Source organism: Botryllus schlosseri, chromosome 10 (assembly GCF_051294905.1).
Source record: "Botryllus schlosseri isolate E-star chromosome 10, Bs_hap1, whole genome shotgun sequence".
Classification (NCBI taxonomy): Eukaryota; Metazoa; Chordata; class Ascidiacea; order Stolidobranchia; family Styelidae; genus Botryllus; species Botryllus schlosseri.
The window spans coordinates 19,473,268-19,498,353 of record NC_137245.1 but is presented as its reverse complement, the minus strand read 5'-3'; the positions used below and the strand labels follow the sequence as shown (position 1 = coordinate 19,498,353).

The 25,086-nt window shown below is 42.5% G+C and overlaps 1 protein-coding gene across 2 annotated transcripts; it reads left to right on the top strand.

Moving 5' to 3' along the window:
* Nucleotides 1-567: 567 nt before the first annotated feature.
* LOC145447853 (E3 ubiquitin-protein ligase RNF115-like) lies at nt 568-24,353 on the top strand. 2 transcript variants are annotated; one of them, XM_080326117.1, is made up of 11 exons: nt 569-834; nt 3,311-3,372; nt 4,221-4,275; nt 4,338-4,458; nt 5,222-5,321; nt 6,309-6,398; nt 7,862-7,921; nt 8,222-8,300; nt 19,290-19,383; nt 22,868-22,983; nt 23,657-24,353. In XM_080326117.1, exons 1-11 carry the CDS (start codon nt 769-771, stop codon nt 23,777-23,779), a joined length of 966 nt encoding a protein of 321 aa, XP_080182243.1. In that variant the 5' UTR covers nt 569-768; the 3' UTR covers nt 23,780-24,353. The 2 variants fall into 2 exon arrangements, with proteins under 2 accessions (XP_080182244.1, XP_080182243.1); XM_080326118.1 differs by lacking the exon at nt 6,309-6,398 and having other exon boundaries at nt 568-834.
* The last annotated feature ends 733 nt before the right edge of the window (nt 24,354-25,086 follow it).

Genomic DNA, 25,086 nt, shown 5'->3' with positions numbered 1-25,086 from the left:
GGATTTGCACTTGTACAATGTACATGTTGTGGAAGAAATAGGTGCAGTTAGGGTTGAAAGTCAGAGCATTTTTTCAGACTCTGAACTCCAAACTGTGCTACATTAGGCATAGTATAATCTAGCCTAGTGGTAGGTCTAATAAGGTTAATCACACATCTGTTCTATTGTAAATTACTAAACTCAATTACTAAACTCATCGACAAGATAGCGTAATGGTTAAGCGTCCGGCTTCTTGATCGGTAGGTCGTGGGTTCGATTGCCGTCCGGGTCAGACCAAAGACCTGATTAGTAACACTGGTATCCATGGCTTCCCTGCTTGGCGCTCATGCATTACTGAGATAGCATGGAGGGGTGGTGCATGACTTAGAAAGCCGTAAAGGCTATATCTGCACTTCCTTGTCCAGCGGCATATGCACATCATGCACTCATGTTATGCATATGCGCAGATCGTGTGTATGTGTATCATGAGTCGGTGTATATGCCGCAAAAACATCAAGGACAAAAATAAACTGCGTCCTTTCCTTTTCCTTTCCTTTTTCCATCTATATTATGTCTATACAGCTCGGTAGTTGAAACTGAAACTCTGTCATGGTTCGCTTACCTCCGTGGTAAACTGGGTTGACTGGACGTCTGTTTCTAGAAAGTTGAAAGTACAGTGGACGGAAAAGCAGGGTAAAAACTGTTGCTTACCAAGGTTGATAAAGCGGCTCGAATAGCTTAGAGATTTGGTTGGATATCGCTCAATAAGAAGCCTTAAACGCGGACACTATGGCACAAGCCGCAGTTAATCTTTTCTGCCACAGCTGCGGACAACGTTCTGCTGCTTCTTCAAATGTGAGTAGCGCACGCCATATATGCTATATTTTCTCATTGCCGTATTTATTAAATGAATTGCCGTAGGACACCGGTGCCAGTGGAGGACTTGTACACACTAGAGGAGATAGCTTTCATTAATCATCTAAATTCTTCATTCATTATACAATTAGTGGGTCAAGTGTAGAATACGGCCACCTCGAGAAAGTGACCCCCATGACCATCACCGATTAATGCTGCACATGAACATCTCAAAACTCTTAGTGTTTCACATGACATCAATAAATGCTTCCCATGAACACGTCGAATTTTTTTTTGCCTGTGTAGAGACGGATATTAGGGTTGGGGGACGGGGGGATATTAGGGTTAGGTTAGGGCAATATTAGGGTTAGGTTAGGGGTAATATTAGGGTTGGGGGACGGGGAAATTAGGGTTGGGTTAGGGGATATTAGGGTTGGGGGACGGGGAAATTAGGGTTGGGTTAGGGGATATTAGGGTTAGGTTAGGGGTAATATTAGGGCTAGGTTAGGGGTGATATTAGGGTCAGGTTAGGAGTAATATTAGGGCTAGGTTAGGGGTAATATTAGGGTTAGGTTAGGGGTAATATTAGGGTTAGGGGTAATATTAGGGGTAATATTAGGGTTGGGTTAGGGGATATTAGGGTTGGGGGACGGGGAAATTAGGGTTGGGTTAGGGGATATTAGGGTTAGGTTAGGGGTAATATTAGGGCTAGGTTAGGGGTGATATTAGGGTCAGGTTAGGAGTAATATTAGGGCTAGGTTAGGGGTAATATTAGGGTTAGGTTAGGGGTAATATTAGGGTTAGGGGTAATATTAGGGGTAATATTAGGGTTGGGTTAGGGGATATTAGGGTTAGGTTAGGGGTCACGCCAATCCTAATATTACCCCTAACCTAACCCTAATACTGCCCCTAACCTAACCCTAATATCCCCTAACCCAACCCTAATATTCCCCCTAACCCAACCCTAATATCCCCGTCCCCTAACCTAACCCTAATACCCCCCTACCCCAACCCTAATATCCACGTCCCTCAACCCTAATATTACCCCTAACCTAATCCTAATATCCCCCTCCGCCAACCGTACCGTAATACCCCCCCCCCCCGCCAGCCCTAATATCAGTCTCTCCACACAGGCAAAAACAATTTATTTTGTCGTGTTCATGGGAAGCATTCGTTGTTTTAATGTGAAACACTGATCGGTAAAGGTCATGGGGATCACTTCTCGCGGTGGCCGTATTCTACACTTGACCCCAATTAGTTCTCCCAGAGTCCCAGGAGTCCTATCAAATCAACATGTTTTGTGGCCCTGTGGATATAAAGCTGTATCAGCTGTATCACCCTGTGGATATCATATAAAGCTGTATCACTCTGTGGATATAAAGCCGTATCAGCTGTATCACCCTGTGGATATAAAGCTGTATCACTCTGTGGATATAAAGCTGTATCAACTGTATCACAGCTGTATCCCGATAGGCCGATTTTATCATGAATTATTGAAAATTTTTGCGCTTCACGCTGGCTCACTAAACATTACAACAATAATTTCGTGGCCAAAGCGAACAATGTGATGGGGAACGGTTTATCACCCTATAAGAGCCCAAGATTCAAGTTTTTTTGGGGAGCCTGACGTAGTGCTATTTTGTTCCTGCCAATGGGTATACACACCCGGAGAAGTTTAATTAATTATTATTCGAGGGGTCCTACCTTTTCAAACACACCTCACTCAGCTCTACCAGTCGGCGGTCGGTAGCCTAAATTAGATTACGTGAGCAGAGAGACGTTAAAAAAATCGATAGCAATCTATATGCAATTCCTGATCATATATTGACCGACTCAATCATGAAATATAGAAATTTATCTTTCTTCGCGCGTGTAGGCGAGCAGAGTGATACCTGGGTGAATCTCGGTACGGTTTGTCTATAATATAGGAGCAGCAATGATTCTCAATGTTAAAGTAATTAAAAAAATAATAATAAAAAAATCAAGAATTGTTTGAACACAAGACACATACGGTAAGACACATACGATACATACGGTAAGATTGTTGAATAGTTGTGAACCTTATAAGTTGTAACAGGACTTGAATCGCTGAATGCACCTCAGAAACTTGATGGCATTTCCACAGCCTGTTCCCATACACAACAATCTATACCTGCACTATAGAAATCCATTGATGTCTAATCAGTCAAATAGTAAGAATTAGGCAGCTTCATGACACACAGCTGCCAGAAACCTTGAATTAATGTATTAAAAAGGGATAGGGCTATTTGTGATGTAGGCAAAATGTACTGCAATTACACGAGACGTTAAATCTATTGAACAATAAATAAATATTAAATCCATTGAACAATAAATATGCTGGTGTTCCACATCTGCAATTTTATCAAGGCTCACCGTGTTCCGCACATGCTCTTATGGAAAATGTGTCGACTCGATTTTCGTATTGTACTTATGAAATGTCTGTTCTTTTCAACAGGATTTACAATGTCCGGGTTGCCAGTCTGGGTTCGTTGAACTCATAGAAGATAGCCACCCGCTGTAAGTTTAATATCAATGGTTCTACCTGTATGGTTTTTGTAGATATAGGCTAATGATGCTAGTTATTGGGGGTAGCCTATTGCAAAATTTATGAGTGATCGTATTATTTGTCTGGGTACCATGCCTTCAAAAACAATTTTTTGCTAATTACTCGGTAAAGAGAAATGTCGAAAGTAGGCCTATTATATTTAATAGGTTTTAAAATCAAAGTTTTGTATAGATTTTTTAAAGCTTACCCTTTTTTCACTCATGTCGTGCCAAAGCAATCGGTGTGGATCTAAAGTTTATTTACCATGACGATTCGACTAGGAGTGGGTCGCATGGTGCCCTGAGAAGTGTCAAGCACTTTCTATTCCCATTGGTGATTGAACATGTGCAACAGCAGAATGCAGATTAGCACTGGAAGCTTCACAGTTTTCGTTATTTTGTGATGATGTTATATCCGTGCTATTTTCAAAGTTTGAATTGAAAAAAATTTCATGTCCATGACCACCCAATTGAGCACGCAGAATATAAAAAAGGAGATAGGCTGATGTGTGTTGCATGAATTGATCATTCAATAAGGAGGCTTCTTTTTACTGGAATACCTGTCAATTTTCTACCAAAAAAAATGACGCCGGATAGTTAACTCGATCTGGAAATAATCTCGTCATGTAATATTGGCCAATAATTTTTGCTTAAAAAATACTTGAAAGCTTCATGTAATGGCATTGTTGACAATTGTTTCTGTTTCCTTAGAAGTTGATACTTGATATTAGTTTTGAGACCATTTTTTCTCGACGCCAGTCAGCCGTCTGATCTTCCAAACTCGTTTCACAGCTACAATATACTCTCCGTTTCTCTTATAGGTCAGACATGACAAGTGCCGAAACTGACTTAACTCCTCAAGAGACTACTCTCAGGGTCAGTACGCATTTTGACTAATTTCAACCTCTGCCAATACAATCTTTTCTGTCATTTTTCAGCTTTTAACAAATAGTTTATTCAATTCTTTCCACGACGTAAACCCACCGGAAGACGATACCAGGGCTCCTCCAGTGTTTCAAATACCGGTACGGACGTATCCCCAGACCACTAATGAAACAGGTATGTGATATATGATTTGGAATGTAGCAGGTCAGGTCAAGGAGCTACTATATACGATATCATCAGTAACTTAGGAAAGATAGTACAGTCGAACAGATTCCCTATTCCTTTTTGTAGTCATAGCCAATTTTCTCCATTTTGAAATATTCCACAACCGATCCCTATAATTTATCCTCGAAATGTAGAGAGAATTCTTTCTTCGTGACATGATAGTGAAACAGCATGAGATGTATGACTATGGGTATATTTCATTCCTGTGCTGTTGGTTTCTCGTTGTTTTAAAAACAAAATTCTTGCCTACACTCTTCACACTCCCATTTCATTGTCATCATTGCATCGCAGCCGTAAAATTCACTCCGCATTTCTGCCCACAGCACCTACTGATGTACACTGCTGACGTGACTTAGCCAAAGAGCTCGAAGTAAATATATTTAGCTGTGCATTTCAGTAGTAATGGTAGCACAAGCAGTACTAAACTTCTCACCAAATTCATTATTTTCCATGTATCTCCACGACCACAAAATGGCCATATGACTTACAGGTTAATAGCACTACTTTGAATGAAATGGTTGTGAACTGACTGGAGCAGTTAGATTTCTCTTTATCTAACGAGTCCTGATAAACAATTGAGCTGCCACTGTAGTGTTGAATTAAATAATCAACTGTGTAGCTTTTCAGGACATGTGGATTCTGCATGGCCAACATAACCTTCTTCCCAGCTTACTGCGATCAGAAGCAAATTCACAGATAATGGTCTCTTTAGACGTCGACGTCGGACATAGAAACGGCCGAAGTACGGGAGCCGCATCATCCGTCAGATCCTCCTATCCTAACACGCGAAGGAGATTTCATCTCAGATTCGGGTATGCATAATTTCCCCGTGTTGGGTGTGCAGATGTTTGCGTTGCGGAGTCTTGATAAGCCACTATCACAAGGCATTGCAAAGAATGCACCCACAAGGTTCCTTCTGATTTCGTTTAAATCTGGCCAGCATGGCAATAGATACTTGCGGATATTGACTGTCATTTGAGAAACATATTATCCTGTATGCCGCCTGCCTGACAGCTTATTTCATCGCTATTCATGGTGGGAAAGTTGACGTGGGCCGGTGGTTGAGAACCACTGGTTTCAAGTGTGCTGCTGGGCTGGGCATAACAGTATTAGTTCTGCACCACGTAAAGATGAATGGGTATATTTTCGACCATACCAACTTTGTTGGACTTCATGAAAATGCTGTGTGTTGATCACGGCGTGACAGAAATGTTATTACTGGTAACGTTCGTAGCTTCTTGCTACATGTTTCCGGATGATGCGATACGATGTCGAGGTTTGAGAATAAGCATCTTAATTATATTTCTCGTTGATAACATTATAACTTTGACTATGGTTGTAGTACAACAAATCTTAATTGTGTCTACCATAATGCTTGATGTAACTACTTGAATTCTTCATAGGTCCGGATTTCGTTAAAATAAGGCTCTTTTCGTGTAAAAATTTGCCAGTATTAGGTCGAAAAGTTTTTTCCGACAAACTACTTCGTAACGACAGACAGTCCCAACCAGAAAGGAAGAGAAGTAGGAGAATTCTAACATTATGTGAGGAAACAGCTAATTCACATACATGAGGGCAAAATTTTGACTTTATTGAGTTTTTTAAGGTCAAAATATTTTGTTGTTTGGGTCACAAGAAGAAATCTCCCTAATTATAACTAGCTTATTACTAGAAAGATGCATGTAATTTTAGTGCCGGTTCGACTCGAATCATTCTAATTAATACTCGGTTTTGCTTCGAGTACTCGAATCACCATGCCCACTGCCCTAGCCGTGAGCAGAGGTTATATCTTTCGGCAGGCGACGAGGAAATCGCGCCGGAAACTCCTCCGCTTCCGAAGAGACCTTCCCCGCGCCCGCTGACATGTTCGGCAATTTTTCTATCGAAGGGTAAGCGAAGTTCTCTCAGTTGTCTGTCTGCACGTCACTTCAGTTGCATGTCGAGCCCTTCTTCCTCACGGTACGGCCATACGGCTATTATAATTTTGAAGGTTTTGCGACTGTGACACACGGCGTTTTCATCACCTTCATTGCCGTTGGAGGATAGTGAAATCAACTGTATTTTACCTTAAGGATAGTAGCTCCACTGCCGGTATTGCTTGTAATGAAGGCTCTGCTTTTACGCGTCAGATTTTGGAGAAAAAGTAGGCCTGCTTTGTGAAGCAGAAAGTAGTTGTAGAGTTATTCTGATCATCAATTTTCTATTGTATCGCGGCATCTACTGCTCACGCACACCCTTGTTACGTTGTTAGTCATTCTGTGTTAATCACTGTGACGCACTTTTCGACGCGACGTGTGGGACGTTGGCTGGTAGGATACAAGAATAGGAAGTGTCGTTCATACTGCTTTTCAAGACTAATGAGCAGATGTAGTCAAAGCAGCCGGTAAAACAAAGTAGAACGCCGTAAATTTCTACTCAATTGCAAGCAGAAGTAGGAATTTCCCAGACACGACAAAACTACTTGGAACGGATGTACAAAATGAAGGGGTGAAAAGTAGTTAAGTTTCAAAATTAGATGGGATCAAGAAATCATATCGCCGCTGTGGAAGTATCTCATGTCCACTTACTTGAATTTTGATATCCATGTTTCAAATTTGGAGAAAGTCAGTCTTTGGTCATATCTAGGACACGGTTATGTTTGTCACGTATTTTCAAAGTTAACCATCGCCGATAGGGTTACGGTACGTCCTCTTTTAAGAGGGTTTGTCCTCTTTTTTGACATTTTTGAAAGTGTCCTCGGAGTACGCCCAAATGTCGTCTTTTTTAGAATTTGTCCTCTTTTTCGAAAATGTTGGTTAAATGTATTTTGAAATTCAACTGAGATCTAGGAAATCAGTACTCGAGTAACGGCCTGACGGGTTTTTCGGGAGTTGAGCCAGAAAGTTGACCTTTTTTTAGTCGACCAACGAAAGCGTGTATTTTTGGGGTCGAGTCGGAAAAATGCCCTTTTTTAGTCAACCAAAACTCGCAATAACTTTACCAATTTTTCCGAATTTCCGCTCCAGTAGGCCTATTGTAAGTCAGGTATTTTTAAGAAGTGTCCTGTTTTTAGATTACCTGAGAGCTCTACAGCCGAACAAAGATATTTGAAAACTATTTTCGATTCTTTAAACAATATCTAGTGCCGTTTAAGCCTTTCGTGTTCTACATCATACCGTCATCCGGGAAATCTGTAACCTGCAGTCGTTCATTTTGTAATTCCACTTGGCTGCGATCGACCCGTGTTTTGAGCACTGGAATTACATTGCGTGAGATCGTATTTCTCACGACCGACGATTGATTTTTGCGGTCGGCCTGACATCGATTCAATCCTGCGATATAAAATGACTCTAATTCTGCTTCTTTGAAACAGGATCATACGTCAGGTCATGACGGAACAATTGCAAGGAGGTTCCGAACACAATTTACCCCAGTTAGTATGCTTTTGTGTATTTTACACGGCCGATTGTATTTTATAATCTAAGTTATTGTTGTTTTTGGCATATCACGTAAATGTAAAGCCTCCAAAAATCCATAGCACGGATAATGGTGATTATTCTGATCGGTTGGCAGTTTCGTAACCTGAATTTACTCCGGCAAAGCGGCAAATTCGGTTTGGTTGAGCTAATCGGAGTAGACAGTCCGAAAATTGTGAAACTTGGATTCGTGTGGCGTAAAACAGTTGAAACCGTCTGCGTTTACCGTATACAATCACAGAATTCTATTATTTCAGCAGTGGCATGTTTCCGTTACACGGAAATCCAGGAGATTACGCGTGGGGCGCGAATGGAATTGATGATGTCATCACTCAGGTAAACAGGAGAGTGTTTATCGCGGCAGTCGCATGTTCGATTTGAGAGTCTGTGTGCAGGGAATGTATTTTCTAGGTTTTACATGCACGATTGTTTCACAGACTGAGGTTACCACAACTGCTTCTGTTCCTCAGTCGCTCTGAACTAAGAAAACATTGTTTCACTTGGGTGCCGGAAAGTTCCCTTTTCCAAACAGATTCATTAGCTACTGGTTTTGTGTCATGTCATGTCTCATCTGCGTTGATGTAGCATTGCCATGGCCAGCGCACATGGCCGCGTCTGATGGCATCGCAATGACATGACGCCACGAAGCACAGGTTAATTCACTACGCTAACAATGCTAGAATCTGGCAGAGGTGATCACAGTAGTTAGTGTAGCTAACCATAGATTTCCACTAAATCACAAGTAGAAGGAGCAATTTCAAGACACGTCAAAAGTACTTGAGTAAGTAGATTTGGTCGAGGAAACACATACTTTTAGCAGTGAATCGGAGATGGCTGCTTTTGAAATTGCGAACTGCATTCAAGCTAAATCACCAAGGACGATACAAATTAGTGAAATCATCTAAGAGATCAGGGGTTCTTGAAGTATGGGTCGCAAAGACTATAATTTTGGATCGCGATGGCTGCAGTGCAAGCTTTTAATATGGATGTAATATTTGTTGAATTTTGTGCGATTTCCTAAGGGTGGTTTGTCATATATAAGGTCACTGTGTCGGGCACTATAGTCAATAAACGAGACACTTAGAATACTTGTTACTACAATATGGCTCAATCATTAATATATTAATATATGTCGACCTTTGTCCGATTCTTGAAAATAATGTGCCCCAATTTCAAATCGCGTGTGCCAGACATGTTGCATTGCGTGCATCGTCTACGCCAGTGGTTCCCAAACTTTTTCGGTGTGAGGGCCAAATTTAGAATTTCAGAGTATGGTCGGAGCCGCACGAATACTATACGGCTATGAAACGGACCCAAACAGTCATCATGACTATTTCGGAGTAGTTTTATTGCCCTGGCGAGATTTCAAAACTGTACACTGTTTACCGCTACTTGTCTGCTGCATTGGGTGTCCCTTGAGTGAATCAGCTTTTCTCGCCTAAACGCGCGAAGCGCGAGAAATTTCTTTAGTTTCATGACTGAATCGGTCAATATGATCGGGAATTGCATGTATTGCTATCAATTTTCATCATGTCCATGTTCACGTAATCTGATTTACCGGTAGAGCTGAGTGAGGTGTGTTTGAAAAGGTATAGCCCCCCTCAATAGTAAACATGTCCGAAGGTATACCCGTTGGCAGGAACGTAACAGCACTTCGTCAGGACCCCGCCTGTCCGCTTTTGCCACGAAATTAAAGTTGTACTGTTTAGTGAGACAGCGCGACGCGCGAATATTTCGATAATTCATGATAAAATCGGTGAATAAGATCGGGAATTGTATGGTTGTCCTCTTTGCCCACGTAATCGGATTTACCGGTAGAGCTGAGTGAGAGGTGTCTTTGAAACTGCAGACATCTTCGGGGGGGGGGGAGGGCGGACCCCTAGGTATGACTTCTTTACATGATGTTATTTCGTGACCTGTCTGCTATATCAAAAAATGTAGAATTGCCCACACCTACTAAACTGAAAGATCACACGATTTCAGATTGGTATTTCTTCACTGGCATATAATATTCTTTCCTGCGGAATGGTATTTGTATTGTGAGGTTCAGATTGCCAAGACAAGAACATTCGGCGCCAGTCATTTAGGCGCCTATATGGACAATTAATCCTATATGTATTTTGTATATATAACGAAGTTTTTGTTATCTCGAAATTATTTACCATTTTTTCAGGATTTTCCTCCGGTTTTCAAAGTTATTAATACCGATTTAAATCTATAGCTACTGCTCGTTCAACTGGAAAGTTAAGGCACATTGCATTGAAACAGCAGTGACGCAATGTTAGCAGTATATACTCACAACTTTCCGGCAATTATAGAAGTAAAAACTACAGAGGCCAAGCCAAGCAAGAGTATTTTATTAATATAAATTTTATTTTTTGTCATAAATCGATTTCTTAATATATTAATATATTTTGGGGGCCGCAAGAAGGCTATCTGGGGGCCGCGCTTGGGAATCACTGGTCTACGCGTTCTCTATGTGTCATGCATTCCCGTAAAACGTGGCATACTAATATTAATTATGTATTCCTGTTGATGTGTGAGGCTTGGGTCGCGAGATGTCATTAAAACTCAGACTTGGGTCGTGGTCTAAAAAGTTCAAGAACTGCTGCAATAGATATTCTGTTCAGTCACTGTGATGCAGGGGCTATTTCGCACGTTTTATCTCCTAAAAGTGATGTAATTTCGTCTTAAACTGCTTTCTACTTTACAAAAAATCAAATTATGCAGAAGTTTGGCCTAAAAAACTGTTCAAGCCGAAGTGGAATTAAATAGTGTCATAATATTAGCACCTGAACTGGTTTTATCTCTGGAATAAGTCCCTGTATGGCTCAACTTGACCGGATCAGTATTTCGATATATGAACAATTGAACATATGAGGTTCCGACACTTGAGCATGAGGAGTTGGAGTTAGAATTTGGGTAAGGATTATTTTTCAAGCTTAGGTTTGGAGTTGAGAATGATTCATGGTTTACAAAGTCACATGTTCCTGTGTCACATGCTCATCTGTCGTTTCCCATTGTGTCCCAGGTCGCCTGTGAATTTGACATAGAACTGTACTAATTATTATGGATGCGATGCATCGATATTGTATTCATAAATTCAAAAATGAATGTTTCACTGAATATGAGCGTGAATTGTGATGTACGGCACTTGGTATGTATATATTTATGTATTCGGGCTACGGGTTAGGGACCGGCATATGGCGAATTCACTGGTAAGTGGTAACCTTGTCGCATGCTCAAATGTCTGGCAACCGATTCTACCGTTTGTCGTAGAGCAGCAGACTGTTGTGTGATTTATCGACTCGCAAGGCGTCGCCACAGCGCAGTTCACCAAGCCTGTTTCGAGCGCAATCGTCTCGTTGAACTTACGACTTTTCGCGCCGCGCGAGCAAGACAGCACAGCATCATTACATACCGTTTACTAGTTGTTGGTTTACAATAGTTGAGTACACACGGCGTGATAGATATCTGCCGCGAGACAAATATCGGTCGCTGTGTCAACACGATCCGCTATTTGCACGTAATAACCGTCGGCTGTTCTCTTGATGTGCGCGCGGCTAGCCGAACATTGCCGAACGGCTACTCCATATCGTGGCGTCGTTTAGCGGTAGCGCGTGAAGTAATTGGCGTGTTGCCGGCGGTAGTGTGGAATTGAGAGGTGTGGGTTTTTAAGAAGTGCAGTTGTTCCGCATTGTAATTTTTTCTCGTGTCACTATTAGGGTTGGGTCGCTGTTTTCGAAGTTAGTAACACATGTCAGAGTCGACAGCTATCATGTATTATTTTCTTTGTGATCGCGTAAAAGGTGCATTAGCTATCGAGATTACAGCGTGTCATTGGGGAGTAAACCCTCATCACGCCGGTCGTTCGCGACTCTGCTACGCACGCGGCGCTACAACAAAACATGTTGTGGCCTCGGACCTTCACAGCGTCTCCTGTTTGCGTAGTAATATGCTGACTCTTTTCGCGATCAAGCGACTCTCTCCGAGCTGTGGCCATCAGGGCTTCGGCAAAATCTAGTACCTGAGTGGTTCGATTCAATTTAGCATGGCTGAATTATTTAGTTAACGAGGCACACATAGCACACCTGTGTAGATAGGATTAATTATTTTATGTTGTGCTGGTCCGGTTTCAATAACAATGTACCGTAATTGAAATTGTAATTGGGTGAAAATTTTATCAAATTACAATTACACAAAATAAAAATGCTCGAATTAGAATTACAATTACATGAAAAATGTAATAAATTACATTCATCTCAATTATAAGTTACAATTGATCAGACTCTGGTGCATATCAAGTGGAGATCATAAAGTTGGCTGATCCGGCAGAATGCTAATAGCTTGATTAAAAACTGCTAATCGCGACGCGTAGCGTTGGACAAGGTAATGCGCGATGATTACTAGGGCGTAGGGCCATTTGAAGTCATTAAAGTCGTATTTTTTTCTATGCATCAGTAAGTCGTGAAATAGATTCTAACGCTAAAACCGCATCCCTATGAGGTATATTAAGAAAGTTATGAAGTAATATAAAGTCACATTTTGCTTGTTTGCTCATAAATCAGCATTTTAAGTTATATAGTCATAATTTTGAGTTATAAAGTCATATTGTTGTATACTTAAATAAAAAGTACAATTTAAGCGGCGAAGCAGTCAAACACTAAGAAACTAAGGTACTCGTTACACGTTGGTGTTGGGGTAGCTGGTTGATTGCTGCTCAATATGATGCAGAGAAACTTTCACAAGTGAAAGAAATAGTCAATGCGTGGGAAGGTAAAGGAGTTGTTGTAAAGAGCGTTAAAAATTCAGTCTACGATCCAAATTTGACTAGTCAGTTAACAGAAATATGCCTCCACTATAACAAGATTTCAAACTTAATACTCAAAATGGTAAGTTGTACGTTGGGTCTCACCGTCAAAGAGTCCCATGCTGATCTAAATGCCTTTGATTTCGGAAAAGATCCATTCGAGCTCAAAAATTACATTAGGAAGCGATTGGACAAAAACCACATTAAACAAATTATGGAGCTGCGGAGACAAGACAATTCGCCAGCGCTTTATGCAAAACTGCAGAAATGTCAACCCACATCAGCGTCTGTGGACCGCTCATTTTCCTTACTACAGTCATTTTACGTCCAACTTCAAAAACTCTAACTTTCCACGCTACTTGAAACTACTTCTACAACAGTTGTTTAAAATAAAAATGGATGTGTGTTACTGTTATGTTGCGTATGTTTCACTCTTTAGTTCCATGAGTGACGTTGTCCGCATGTGAAAATACACGATTCTCACATAATGTCATATTTTCCAAAAAATAAAGACATATTATTGATTTTTAAGTTCATATAAAAATGGCCCTAATGATTACTTGCGCGTCCCGAGTTTTCAATCAGGTGGTGTTATCTGTTGCATCATAATGCGAAAACATGTTGTTGTCAATTTGGCTGAATGAAACGGCAGCCTGCCGATAAAGATACTGCGACTGTCAAAGGTAGAATTATCGCCGTCGCGAAATCAAAGTCTATGCCATCGGTACGGTACAGCGAAAAAAAAGTGGATTTTAGAATATTGATACATATATCGTCCGCAATGGTGCTTATATAATGTTGACGGTCTGATTGTTTAGTGAAGCCATTGCCTAGGAGACATTATCGGATATATTTGTGAGTAGGAATGTTACGCAGTGTTCACTGCATAGTTCGTTCTGGTTAATTAAATCATTAGATTGAAACTGACATTATGCGCTGCCAGCTGCAGGCTTCCTTAATCCTGGGTTGTTAAATCTTGATGAACGCGATAACCGACTTCATCGATAATCCAACGTCATGATCTCCGCTCTAAGTTGTGAAAGTCGGGATGAGAGAGTGCTCCGAAAAAGTGGCATCGTTACTGGCCTCCTCTAATTGCGACTCTGCAACATCCTATCTCGCAAACGTCGATATTATAGATAATTCGCATCCGATGTTTGCTAATGAACTCCGTGTCCCACAGACGGCATGGTATCTCCGCGTATCTCTATCTCCCTATCATCACATTTAGCTTTCGGCTAGCGGCCGCGGTCACGTTGTACATTAACCCGTCGTGTTGAACTTGTTGACCTGCGCGAAGCACCTGCGCGACCCCCGCCGATGCGCGTAATCCACTCACGTCGCCGAGAACACAATCCGTCACCCTTCGCGTCTAGAGTGCGAATTACTAGCGATACTCTCTGCACGCTCGGAAATCAACCCGATACCCGGCGTCGTGAAATGCAAAGTCGGGTCGCGATTTCAGTGGTACATTCGAACGTGTGCTGCGGTGGCTGTTTTGCTAAAGGAATACGACCCCGCGGACCATATATATTCTTTGAAATTACTTCAGTAAGTTTCAGACGCTCCATTTTCTACTTCCACTTGAAATCGTTTAAGAATCGCTGCTTCTCTACTTGTTATTGAGAAAAAAATTACGGCCTGCTACTTCTACCTGATAAGCAACGTTGGCTACTTTGACCATCTTTATTAACTGCGGTCAATCATTGTTAACCGCGGTCAAGAGTTCGCGGACGCGTTCCGCCGACTTCGAAAGGCCACGACCCCTGACATTGTTTGTTCTGTCGAATCGAGAATGGATCGCCAACTATTCGATGGCCTGTACGCTATCGTGCGCGTTGCAGGCAAGGTTTGTGACGTAGCAATGAAACCGTGACGTGTCGTCGTCACTGAAATCGGTTTTATCCAATCCGCGATTTGCAATCGCCTGTGTTAAAGGGAATGTTGAGCATCGATTTGTACGAAACTTTCAAAAGTACGCCCGTGATAACGTTTATTAGCTCGAAGACTTTGCGCGTGCCTCTTATCAAGAGTTTCCGGCGCGATAAAGGAAATAAATCAGAGTTGTATTCAAATGAAAACCGTCTGGAGAATATGTCCGTGGTAATCTCGGGTTTAGAAATGACATCGGTAGAAATTGATCCATTTGAACAATACAGTCGGCGAATGTAGTACCGCATACGGTGTAAACAAGATGGAATAAGAACAAGGACAAACGATAGCTTCACAGCGGAAGCTACCGTCTCGAAACTGTACAAGCAAGCGTGCGTGCTGGGGACAGACTTGTGCATCTACATCTACTGAATTTTCAAAATTCGCAACCAGAACTAGAAATCCGCTACTAACTAACTGTTGATACGAATTGCTGAATAGCAAATGAGCTATGAAATGTTGGGGACAGAATCGACATTTCAACACGACAGGGATTCGAGTTTGAAATGAGAGTGGTTTCGACCCCTAAAATCCACCCTTTGGTTACGCCGCGAGTAGTGATGACTCTGAGATAGTAATGGCGGCAAAGACATCGGACAACAGAACACCCGGTATCACGATTCATGCCAAACGACGACAGTTTAAAAGCATTGTTGTTTTTGGATGCCCAACATCACTATTCCTCACTCGGCGAAGATAATAGCAGTCCACGACAAGAGAATTAGTGGGCCTATACACTGTCAAGACCGAGACGCCTGGAAAACGACTTGTGATGCTCACAAGATCCAGCTTTACGAAAAGATAGTTTTCCAGCAAGTACCGTGTCTAGCTAACCCCAATATTGATTCTTTAGTCGCTAAAAAATGTCAGGGTATCGTGCGCAGCAGCTCATAGTTCAAAATACAACGAAAGCGACGATCATGACATTATTTCGTTGCATTTGTATTTCATAAGTATAATATCATTTCTTTGGTGGTACTATGCCCGTCGCCAATGTTAGAGAGCACAGCATTGTACTGACGGAAGGTTTTGAAAACAAACGTGATTGCTAATCCGTGCGGCCTATTTTTTTGCTCTATTGAATTCATGCGTCCCGCGGCCTCTATGAAATTTGGAAAGTGGCGCGCGACCGTTTTGAGTTGGCGGCCGCTGATATAAACGCCGTAATTCCTAGTCTTGCAGTTTCCGACTGATGAAAAATTTCAATTAGGTCCGCGATAACACCGGCCGTAATCGCGTTGCGATCTTGACACGCTTTCCGCTTGCGCTCCAATTCGACCGTGTTTCCGTAGCTTGCTACGCGGCCGTATTTCATCGATAACTAGTTATCCGTTCACCGTGTCCTCTGCCTGACCCGACTAATACTTACTGCAAACAAACCTCTTTCCTCTCTCCGCTGGCCGTGAATTTCGGTGGTATACGAGAACGTGTTCCTAGAAATGAGTCATTCGCAACCGTATGTTAGCGAAGGAAGCTGATGAATGTAGAATTGTAGATAAACCAGGGCGACTGCTGCCGTGTTTCTGGCGCGTTCTGCAGTAAAAGCTGATTCGCGGGGTGTAATTACGAATTGCTTGAGCTATCAGGTCCATATATGGTCAAGAGTAGTAGAACATAGCGTGTTGGTTGCAGAATAAAGTATCCCTTCAAGACATGTTGCAACATGGTGATAACTTGTACACGCTCAACAAATCATTAATACTTAATGACTAGTTGAAGCTGTGAAATCATTGTTTCGAAGTGGCGATGCTATGTTCTATTGGCAGCAAATGATCTTTTGACATTGTAATTGTCGTCGCGGTGATAGCATACCTAAAAGTTCGCGGGTAATAGATGTCTTCAATCGAGCGATTAAAGCCACGGGTGTCGATATATGATACCAGGTAAACAGCCTTTCGAAATACCGTCACGTCATCGAGTTATGTGACCGTTGTTTTCGGAATAGGAGTTGTTTTTTTATTTTTGAGTGTGCGGTCGATATTGTTCCGTTGTCAAACGCGGGTTTAACGGTGACTCAAAACCTCTGTCGTCGATTACGGCGCGTTTGAGTTTAGATGAGTTACGGCTTCAAACGGGCCCGGCAGTTTGCGCGGCGCGTGGCGCATGACAGGCGAATAAATCTTTTTACGGTGGTAAAGTTTGAGTCGTTATGGCGATGCCTGGCGCCGTGCTGTCCGCGTAGTCATTAGACACGAAGTGAATTGGTCAGATGCGGTAGTGTATGCGGTAAAGTAATTATTTTTGAAGCAGGATTTTTCTCCCCTTGACTCGAGAGATTTAGATTAATATCTGCAGTTATGGGGACTTTCTTTCGGTTTTGTGATCAGATAAGGGCGGAAAGGTTGGATTGAGTAGTCTGCTAAATAAGTTCAGTTCGGGTTATTATTAATTTCATCGTTTCAAAACACCACCAAATTGCGATAAAATGAAAGATACTGCGGAGTGCGGACTCCTTCGTTGAGATAGCATGAAATGGGCAAGCGATGAAGTTGTGTGTGTCGGTAGGTGAAATTGATATGACCCTTGTAGAGTTGTAGTTCGTTAACTCGTGCCCTTACTACATACTAGTGGATTCGCTATATTCTGCGTGTTTTTGACTTCAATGTTGACATGCTCGGCGCACTACTGTTTGGTGCTAATTCATAGTATATTCTTGTTATGTTGCCCGCGTCTGTTCTTGCTGGCGACTCGCGCATACGATCATCAGTAAATCTCGACTTATACGTACCACTATATCAGTGGTCGGGAACCTTTTTTGTCCGAAGAGCCATATTGGCCCTATTTTTTCCATCTCAACTCTCAAAGAGCCATACATGTCAATCAACTGTTACGTCACAATGGAAAATTCATGACGTCGTGGTAGCACTAATTCGAACTCACTATATGGGATTCCTCGTGTGCGCCATATTTTCTCTGTAAAAACTGGTATGTATTGGTCGAAAATGAAGCTCGAAACGAGAGGCACTGACGGGCCAAGCCTCACCATTGATAACGCAATCTATCGTAAGTAGCTTAGAATTTATTATAACTGATATTAATCGAATGTGACTGTCACAATGATTCCGAAAATCTTAATACTTATCGACTTCTCAATTCTCAAAGTATTCGGTGGTAACATAACGTTGCGCTACACGCCTACATTTTATCGCCAGTACTACACACAGCTTTACTTACCAATCAAGATCGTGGATACTGGATAGCTATGGCGTTGTTTGTAATTCGAGTTTGTAATTATGAATGTCACATCCACAACAGATCATTTCGCGCAGTTGATCAGGAAGACAATGTGTAATGTGTATTTGAAAACTGCATTTTGAAATGGGTCGCCATGTATGCTATGCTCTTTCAACGTATCGCACAATTAAAGATTTCGAGTCGGGTAGATAGAATTCGCGAGTGATATTGGCCGCCGGCGTGACAGTAATTTAAATTTGAAGATTTCGAAAAAAGGTGGTCTGAGCCTCTAAACCTGAAGACGGCATTGTATTTAACTCTCAAAGACATGTTTATAATGCCACGAGACTAATTATTCTGGCCGTGATGAAAATTTACCAACAAGTTGCTGCAATATTGATCAATTCAGTACTGAAATAAATATTTGGCAAAGAGCCATATCTTATACCCAAAAGAGCCATATATGGCTCGCGAGCCATAGGTTCCCGACTACTGCACTATATCATCGTTATGATTATATTTTACCCTGGCACACGTTGACTTGTTGTTGGAAGCAGCACAAGCACAGTTGCGTTGCTTGATAACAAATCAGTAGAAGATCTGCATCTTGACAACGCTTTGAACAGCTTTTCACACAACGGGTTAACGGGTATTAATCGTAAAAGTAAACACAAATTAGTAGCGCAAAATCAAAACACAGGTGACAAACGCACGCGCAGGTGAAAGTGACTTTTTAGTATTGTGTATGACGTCATAGTCGTAACTCGCGTTGCGTGCATCGTGTTGTTACTACGCCAATGTGGATAAGACTTCACGGTTGAAACAAGTCCATCGCGCAAGGGCCTTGCAATGGAATGTAAGGTTATGCGTTACAATGCGAGACGGCTCGCCGCTGTTTTCTTTGTCAGTTGTTTTTAGTCTCGCGTATCGACTCCTGCGGGAGTTCACGACCTTAATACTTGAATCGATATAGCGGCCAGCGAGCCATTAGCTTGGCGTGACTTCATATAAACAGGGACATGTAATCCTGCGTTCTATACGCGCGAGAAAAAAGCCGATGCGCCAACGGCCGAATATTTATATCCGCGTATCTGGTCCTGGTTGTTATTATCGTGGTTTGTAGTTGAGCGCGGCTAGACTGTGCCGCTCGTGAATGTGTGGTTGACTACGCTATCTGGATGTGTTTGAGGTAATGCAGGTTTATATGTAAAGCAGGAGTCTGATTTGTGTTGTCGGATGTCGATAACGTAGCAGTCTTTAAGCGTTATCTTTGAAGTTGGTGTAGTCTGCTGCAACATATTAACGCTTTTGTATTGTGTCCTTGCAGCTTCGGATTGTGTGTTGTATATACGTAGTTTGCTATGGTGTCCGTTTACGATTGCTTACAGCGAATTAACGCTGCATTACAGTTGCTCGGGCAGCTCGATAATTCGGGGGCCCCGCCGGCCAGCGAAGAAGCCATCAAGACTTTGAAGATTGTCACAATCACGCAGAAAGATGTCGGTGAGTTGAAAGCGAATCTCTTGCGTTTGATTTCCCTTCGTCCGGAGCGGCGAACTATGGTGGTGACCTCGTTTCTGTATTACGCCGAATGCTAGTTCTCGTGTCAATCGGTTTTTAATGAAGCCAAGATGTTTCTTGGAAGAACGCCGAAGTTCATTTACCTTGGAATAGGAATGGAAATCCGATCTGGGCAGACGTTGCATGCTTGTTTGTAGTTTGAACTTTGGTTCTTGACGTCAAGTTTCCATCGAGTCGCGTTGGTCTCTGTCGGTATATCTGCTTACCGACTTGGGCTCGCTACGTGTGTAAACCCACTGTTGTACACTGTACAGTGTACAGTAATCCCCTTCCCGGCGGTAACCACTTGGTAACCATTAATCTATTCCTTCCCCGAATATTTTAATACATGAATACCAAATGTCACGTTCCCTATATCACAAATTACACTCATATTCAAGGTAATATTCGTTTTCAAATATATTAATACTATAGTAATTCATTGCTTTCGTAATATTAATAATAGTTGTTACGTTCCTAATGCCAAACGCTTTTTGACATCGTCATTGCGTCTAGCGCTAGCCAAAAAATTGGCTTCTGCGGTCGCATGACCTAAGTTACATGCGGTGGTGTTCGGGAAATTCTGGGGTTCATTTGTGGTCCGGTTATCAATTGGAAAATTCGCATCCTTACTATGCTTGTTGAAACATCCACGATTGCACCGCCACGGTTTGGCAGCTAGTTACCAGAACATATACTTATTTTGGATAAGCTTTATCCTGCATAACCGCTATTCAGTCGACAAATTTTCTTCCTGGGTTTTATTGAATTAATTATTTCGTCTCGTGCCCATAGGCATAGCGAATGTAAAAACTTGCATTGCCAAATTTACATGACATCACGAATATCCATTATTACGAAGTGCAACGAATGACTTCACATTGCCCGAGTCGAAAATTTGCGCTAGGCATTGTCACCTGGCGCCCCCTCGATGTTCTAACGAAGAGACCCAATTCGAATTGAGACTACAAATTTCGACCCGTGTTGGTGCGGTCAGTTTGCATCTCCATAGCAACCATTTGCATGCGAAAATGATGGAGTCTCGCTGCCTGGTCTGGTGGCGGCAAAAAGTTCACCTCACGCGGCCCGTGCCCGATCACCTATTTGGCGCAGGTTCGCGCAAAGTTCAACTCGCGAGCTTGCCTTCTTTATTCGGCGTCCTGCTAGGAGAGAATCGCACGATTGCGAACCGCGCGTATATTTAGATCTCTATCGTAGCGGAATATGATATGCCCCGTGAACTTTTCACCGGCGTTCGTTCAATGTCAATCGTGATAGGCCGCATCGGAAAATATATATTTCGCCTATACTGCGTCACCGGCGACTGCATCAACCCGCTGCGTTACGCGTTGGCAGAATGGCATCGACCTCTGTCAGTAACTGCTTCCGAAAAGCCGACAAGGCGATTGCGATAACATCTAATGTTTAGCGTTGGGCGCTGGTTTATCGGCAGTTTCCATCTGCCGGTGTCTTGGATTTAACGGCTTCGACACTTGTTTCTGAAGCCGTTGGCGAAGTGCACTTTCGGTGACTTCGACTGCCTAACCCCTGAAAGCCGCGAAATGCGTTGGTGCGGGGCCCCTTAAAAGCGGAAATAGCTGTTCTGCCGTGAATGAAAGACACTTGTATGACTTGAGCTGTGAAAACCCAACAGAAACGAGATAGTGGCTTTGAAAAGCACAGCTGTGCTGTGATCATTTACCGAAGTTATACTGCATGCAACATTATATCATAATCTCTCAACTTCTCAAGTTCTCAACTTCTTCGAAAGCTTGCGGAACGGTGAACCACCAAAAATCAAAATCACCCCCAAATGAAATCACGACAAAAGTATGCAACTCTAAACAGAGAACCGGAACTTGAATTTGATATTTCTGCTGATATGGTTCTATTGAAATTTCCGCAAGGAAAATTCCCGTGAAAATCATGACCTATGTTTTGACTGTTGAGTTTCTTTGGGAAAGTAATACCACGTTACTGTTCGCTAGATTATATTATGCTGTCAAATTACGCGAAATTGTACTGTGGGATTTAAATGTCTTCTTAGCATTTCACATATTACTGGCCTTAAACGAGGGTAGCTTTAATTTAAACAGTCTGGGTACATCACTTGCTGCATTGCGACGTTGGATAAGTTGGAAGGGTACCACAAGCTCTACTATCACTTCAGAAAACTGTATAAACTACGTTATAACTGCCCAAAACTGTTTAAAATTGTGCCACGCATATTATTTTACTAAATAATGGACATAAAATATATATATATTCAGCCAATAAAGTCATTGAGTTGACAACTCGGGTTTTGATACCCGGAGTCGCCTTATGATTTTCTGCAAACGTACCGGGGCTGTATTAGATGTCGCGTGCGGTTCTGGGGTCATTTTGTAAAGCTATCGCCCAATTACTCGATCTAACGACCGCGTTGGGATGTATCGCTTTACCCGCTCCGTGGAGATCGCATCAGCCGAACGCTCCACGACTCGCGATTTGGCGAGGTCGCGAAAAGTTCACCCGGGCGAATGCCGTGCGGGCGGCGCTGCGCGCAGATAACAAAGCTCTCCGTTTGTTTTGATAGGGCTTTGGCGTGTTTGAGATGCTACAATCGGACGCGCGCGTTTAGATTTTGTCAAACATGAGCGAGGTCGCGTGAAGGACAAGGAGCGCACGAAAATCGATAGACGCACGACTGGAAATTACATATGTTGTATTTCAACCATTATCCGTCGTTTGAACCGCACTAAAGCAGGAACGTGTCCAAGCCGAAGGATTTCTATACGCTTAATGCTGTTTTAAGCATCATAATTAAACGCACCACAGCACTAGGAACGATGTCACGCAAAACCCTTGCTACGGGCGTTAGATGTTAGACCGCTCATTTTTTTTATCCATTTCCGTCTTTTGGACCGTGCTGCAAGTTCCAAGCAGGAACCTGTTCAAAGCGAAGGATTTCTAAACATTCAGAATCTTGTTGTAGCATCATATTTCTACGCGGTACTAGAAAACGAGTCGCGCAAAACACAATCCTCCAGTATATGATGGTGTGCGTTAGTTCGCTTGAAATTTTAGCCATCATCGGTCTTTTGGACCGCACTACGTCCAAACCGGAGCTTGTCTAAGCCTTGACGTTTGTACCACGCGTCACAGTACTAAGAAGCATGTCGCACGGAACGGAACAATACTTTGTGTTACCTTTTCAGTTGAATTATCTCTAACGAAATGGTTTACCTACAATAGACGTGTTTTGTAACATGACGTGTCGCACAAAAGGCGGTGAGTCGGTGTGCTTCTACCTACGTGCGTGCATGTACGCTGGATCGTAAATTCGGGTTCAAATCGGCTCATTAGGCTGCACTTCGTTTTCGAGACTTTGTTGTTGAATTAATGCTGGTGAAATGATGGTCGCGCAATATATCATGTTTTGCGACAGATATAAAGAGAGATTGCTCGGTGTGTATGGACAATTTTGTGATTGAAGAGGAAGCGAAGAGATTACCGTGCGAGCATATATTTCATCCGAATTGCATAGACAAGTGGTTAGAATTGGTAAGTGAAAGGAACCCAGAATACGCATTGTTAATTACTGTTGTGGTCCGTTGTGCTTACTACTATATGTGATCACTAGGGGAAGTTTTGCAACTTTTTTTACACAGCTTCCGACAGCTTCCTAAATACTCGGAACTTATGTAGTATGGTGTTTTAAGCTGTTTGGAGGAATCTCATATTGCAACTTTTTTCATGCAACTTCATGCGACTCTTCGATTTTTCATGCAACCAACTCTTTACTGGAAGTATTTCGCGCTGTATGTAGATATATCACTTGATTATTTCACGGTCGTTTAAATATGAGGTCCTTACTGATTTGACGTACGTTCAGGCTGGACCGCCGAAAATTATATTCTCACTGGATTAATTTTTTCAAGATGTTGATTTTGTTGAAGTCGCCAACATTACGTTGTGATACGGAACGATTCGAGTATCTCATACCGAATAATTTCAAGTCCATAAATGCGACTTTCTAAGGCAACTTTTCTGAAAATTAAATGCAACTTTCTAAGGCGACTTTTGTTGAAAATAAGTGCAACTTTCCACGGATCTGACTGATACAAAAAGAATTGACCTAAACTCATTACTGTTGTGTTTGTTATGCATTTCGGTTAAATGAAAATAAAAGTCTCCATGTTTATACTTATACTCACTATCCTGTTTCTGATTGCAGCACAACACTTGTCCTATATGTCGCACCAACGTCGAAAGTACGGAAGACCCGGCCTCCTGTCCCAGGCCGTCTCCTCGCACGCCGACCTCGAACACTTCAAATCCATCCACCAGCGGATTGTGACGCGCAGACGCGTGCTGACGAACCTGTGCGCGCTCTCGGCCCGGGCGAAATCGTAATTGAATCGCCGTCGACGGGTCGCCGCCTCGGAATGGTTACTGCTAGAGCGATTCTCGGCAGAGATACGATTTTGGAAAAGGGGAAAGGTCGAGGCTGACGTTGAAAGCGCTGGCCAACAGACGGCCAGATTGAATTTAGTGAAAGTCGATAAAATGCGAAGTGTGCTCGCACAACCGCATATACGAATACTTGCTGTTCCTACGCGCAATCCGAGGCTTGGCCCGAGTTGAAAATTACCAGGTCTAAGCGGCGTTGCCGTTATGTTCTTACCTTGTGAATGCCGCGCTGTTATCCTCATGGATCTGGAGACGGCCTGTACTTTCCCTGTCGTCCGTGCGTGTAACCGGCTAACGGCCGGAACTGTTACTGTGACGACGGTATCGCGCGATTTGTTTTTTATGCGTGTCTGCGTTGGTGTGGTCCAAAGAGAGATAGCGTATTCCGACTTCTTTTAATATTTTGCGTGGTTTGGTTCTATGCTGTAGCAAATTTGGTAATAAACTATTGCGTTCGAGAATGCGGGAATGGTTTATTTTGTCTTTGTAGCGCAGTCTCCTGTGAGCATTGTCGCAGGGATTTACGAACGGTGTTTCCGATTAACTAATACTCGACAGTAGACCGTCGGAAAATTTGCAGTCGCACGCCCGCGATCCCTATTTGATTCGTGTTCTTCGGAAATCGCAAGATTTATCGGAAGCGACGTCTTCTCTGTATATATTTCTAAACGTATCCGAGATAGGCGATCCGCAAAATGACTATTGAGTAGACGCGATTCTGTCCATTGATATATATATGCTCCATTGTCTCGCGGTAAAATTGGCAGGTGTCACGATAGAGTCCGTCACCTTCAGTCTTCATATAGCAATAAAATAGCCTATGTCTCGTCAATAAATTAAACCAGTGATGAATCCCTTATGCCTGTCGATATGGATAAGTCATCAGTGCCTCTCCAAGAAAGCAGACGATCTCATCAAGAAGCAGCATTCTCTCTGCGGCTATGACTAAATATTTCGTGTTTGTGACTTCTGAAATTTGTCTTGTATGATACTCTTGAGGGGTAGTAATTAGGGATGGTGTGAACCTCTGAAAGGTTCGGGTTCGTGCGAACGCGAACCTTTTTTAAAGGTTCTGTGTGAACACGAACGTGAACCTCGTGACGTCATATTGCTAATTCCAACCCTATCCTTCAATGAAGTGATAGCCCAGCGGTTCTCAACCGGGGGTCCGCGGACCCCTAGGGGTCCGCGAAG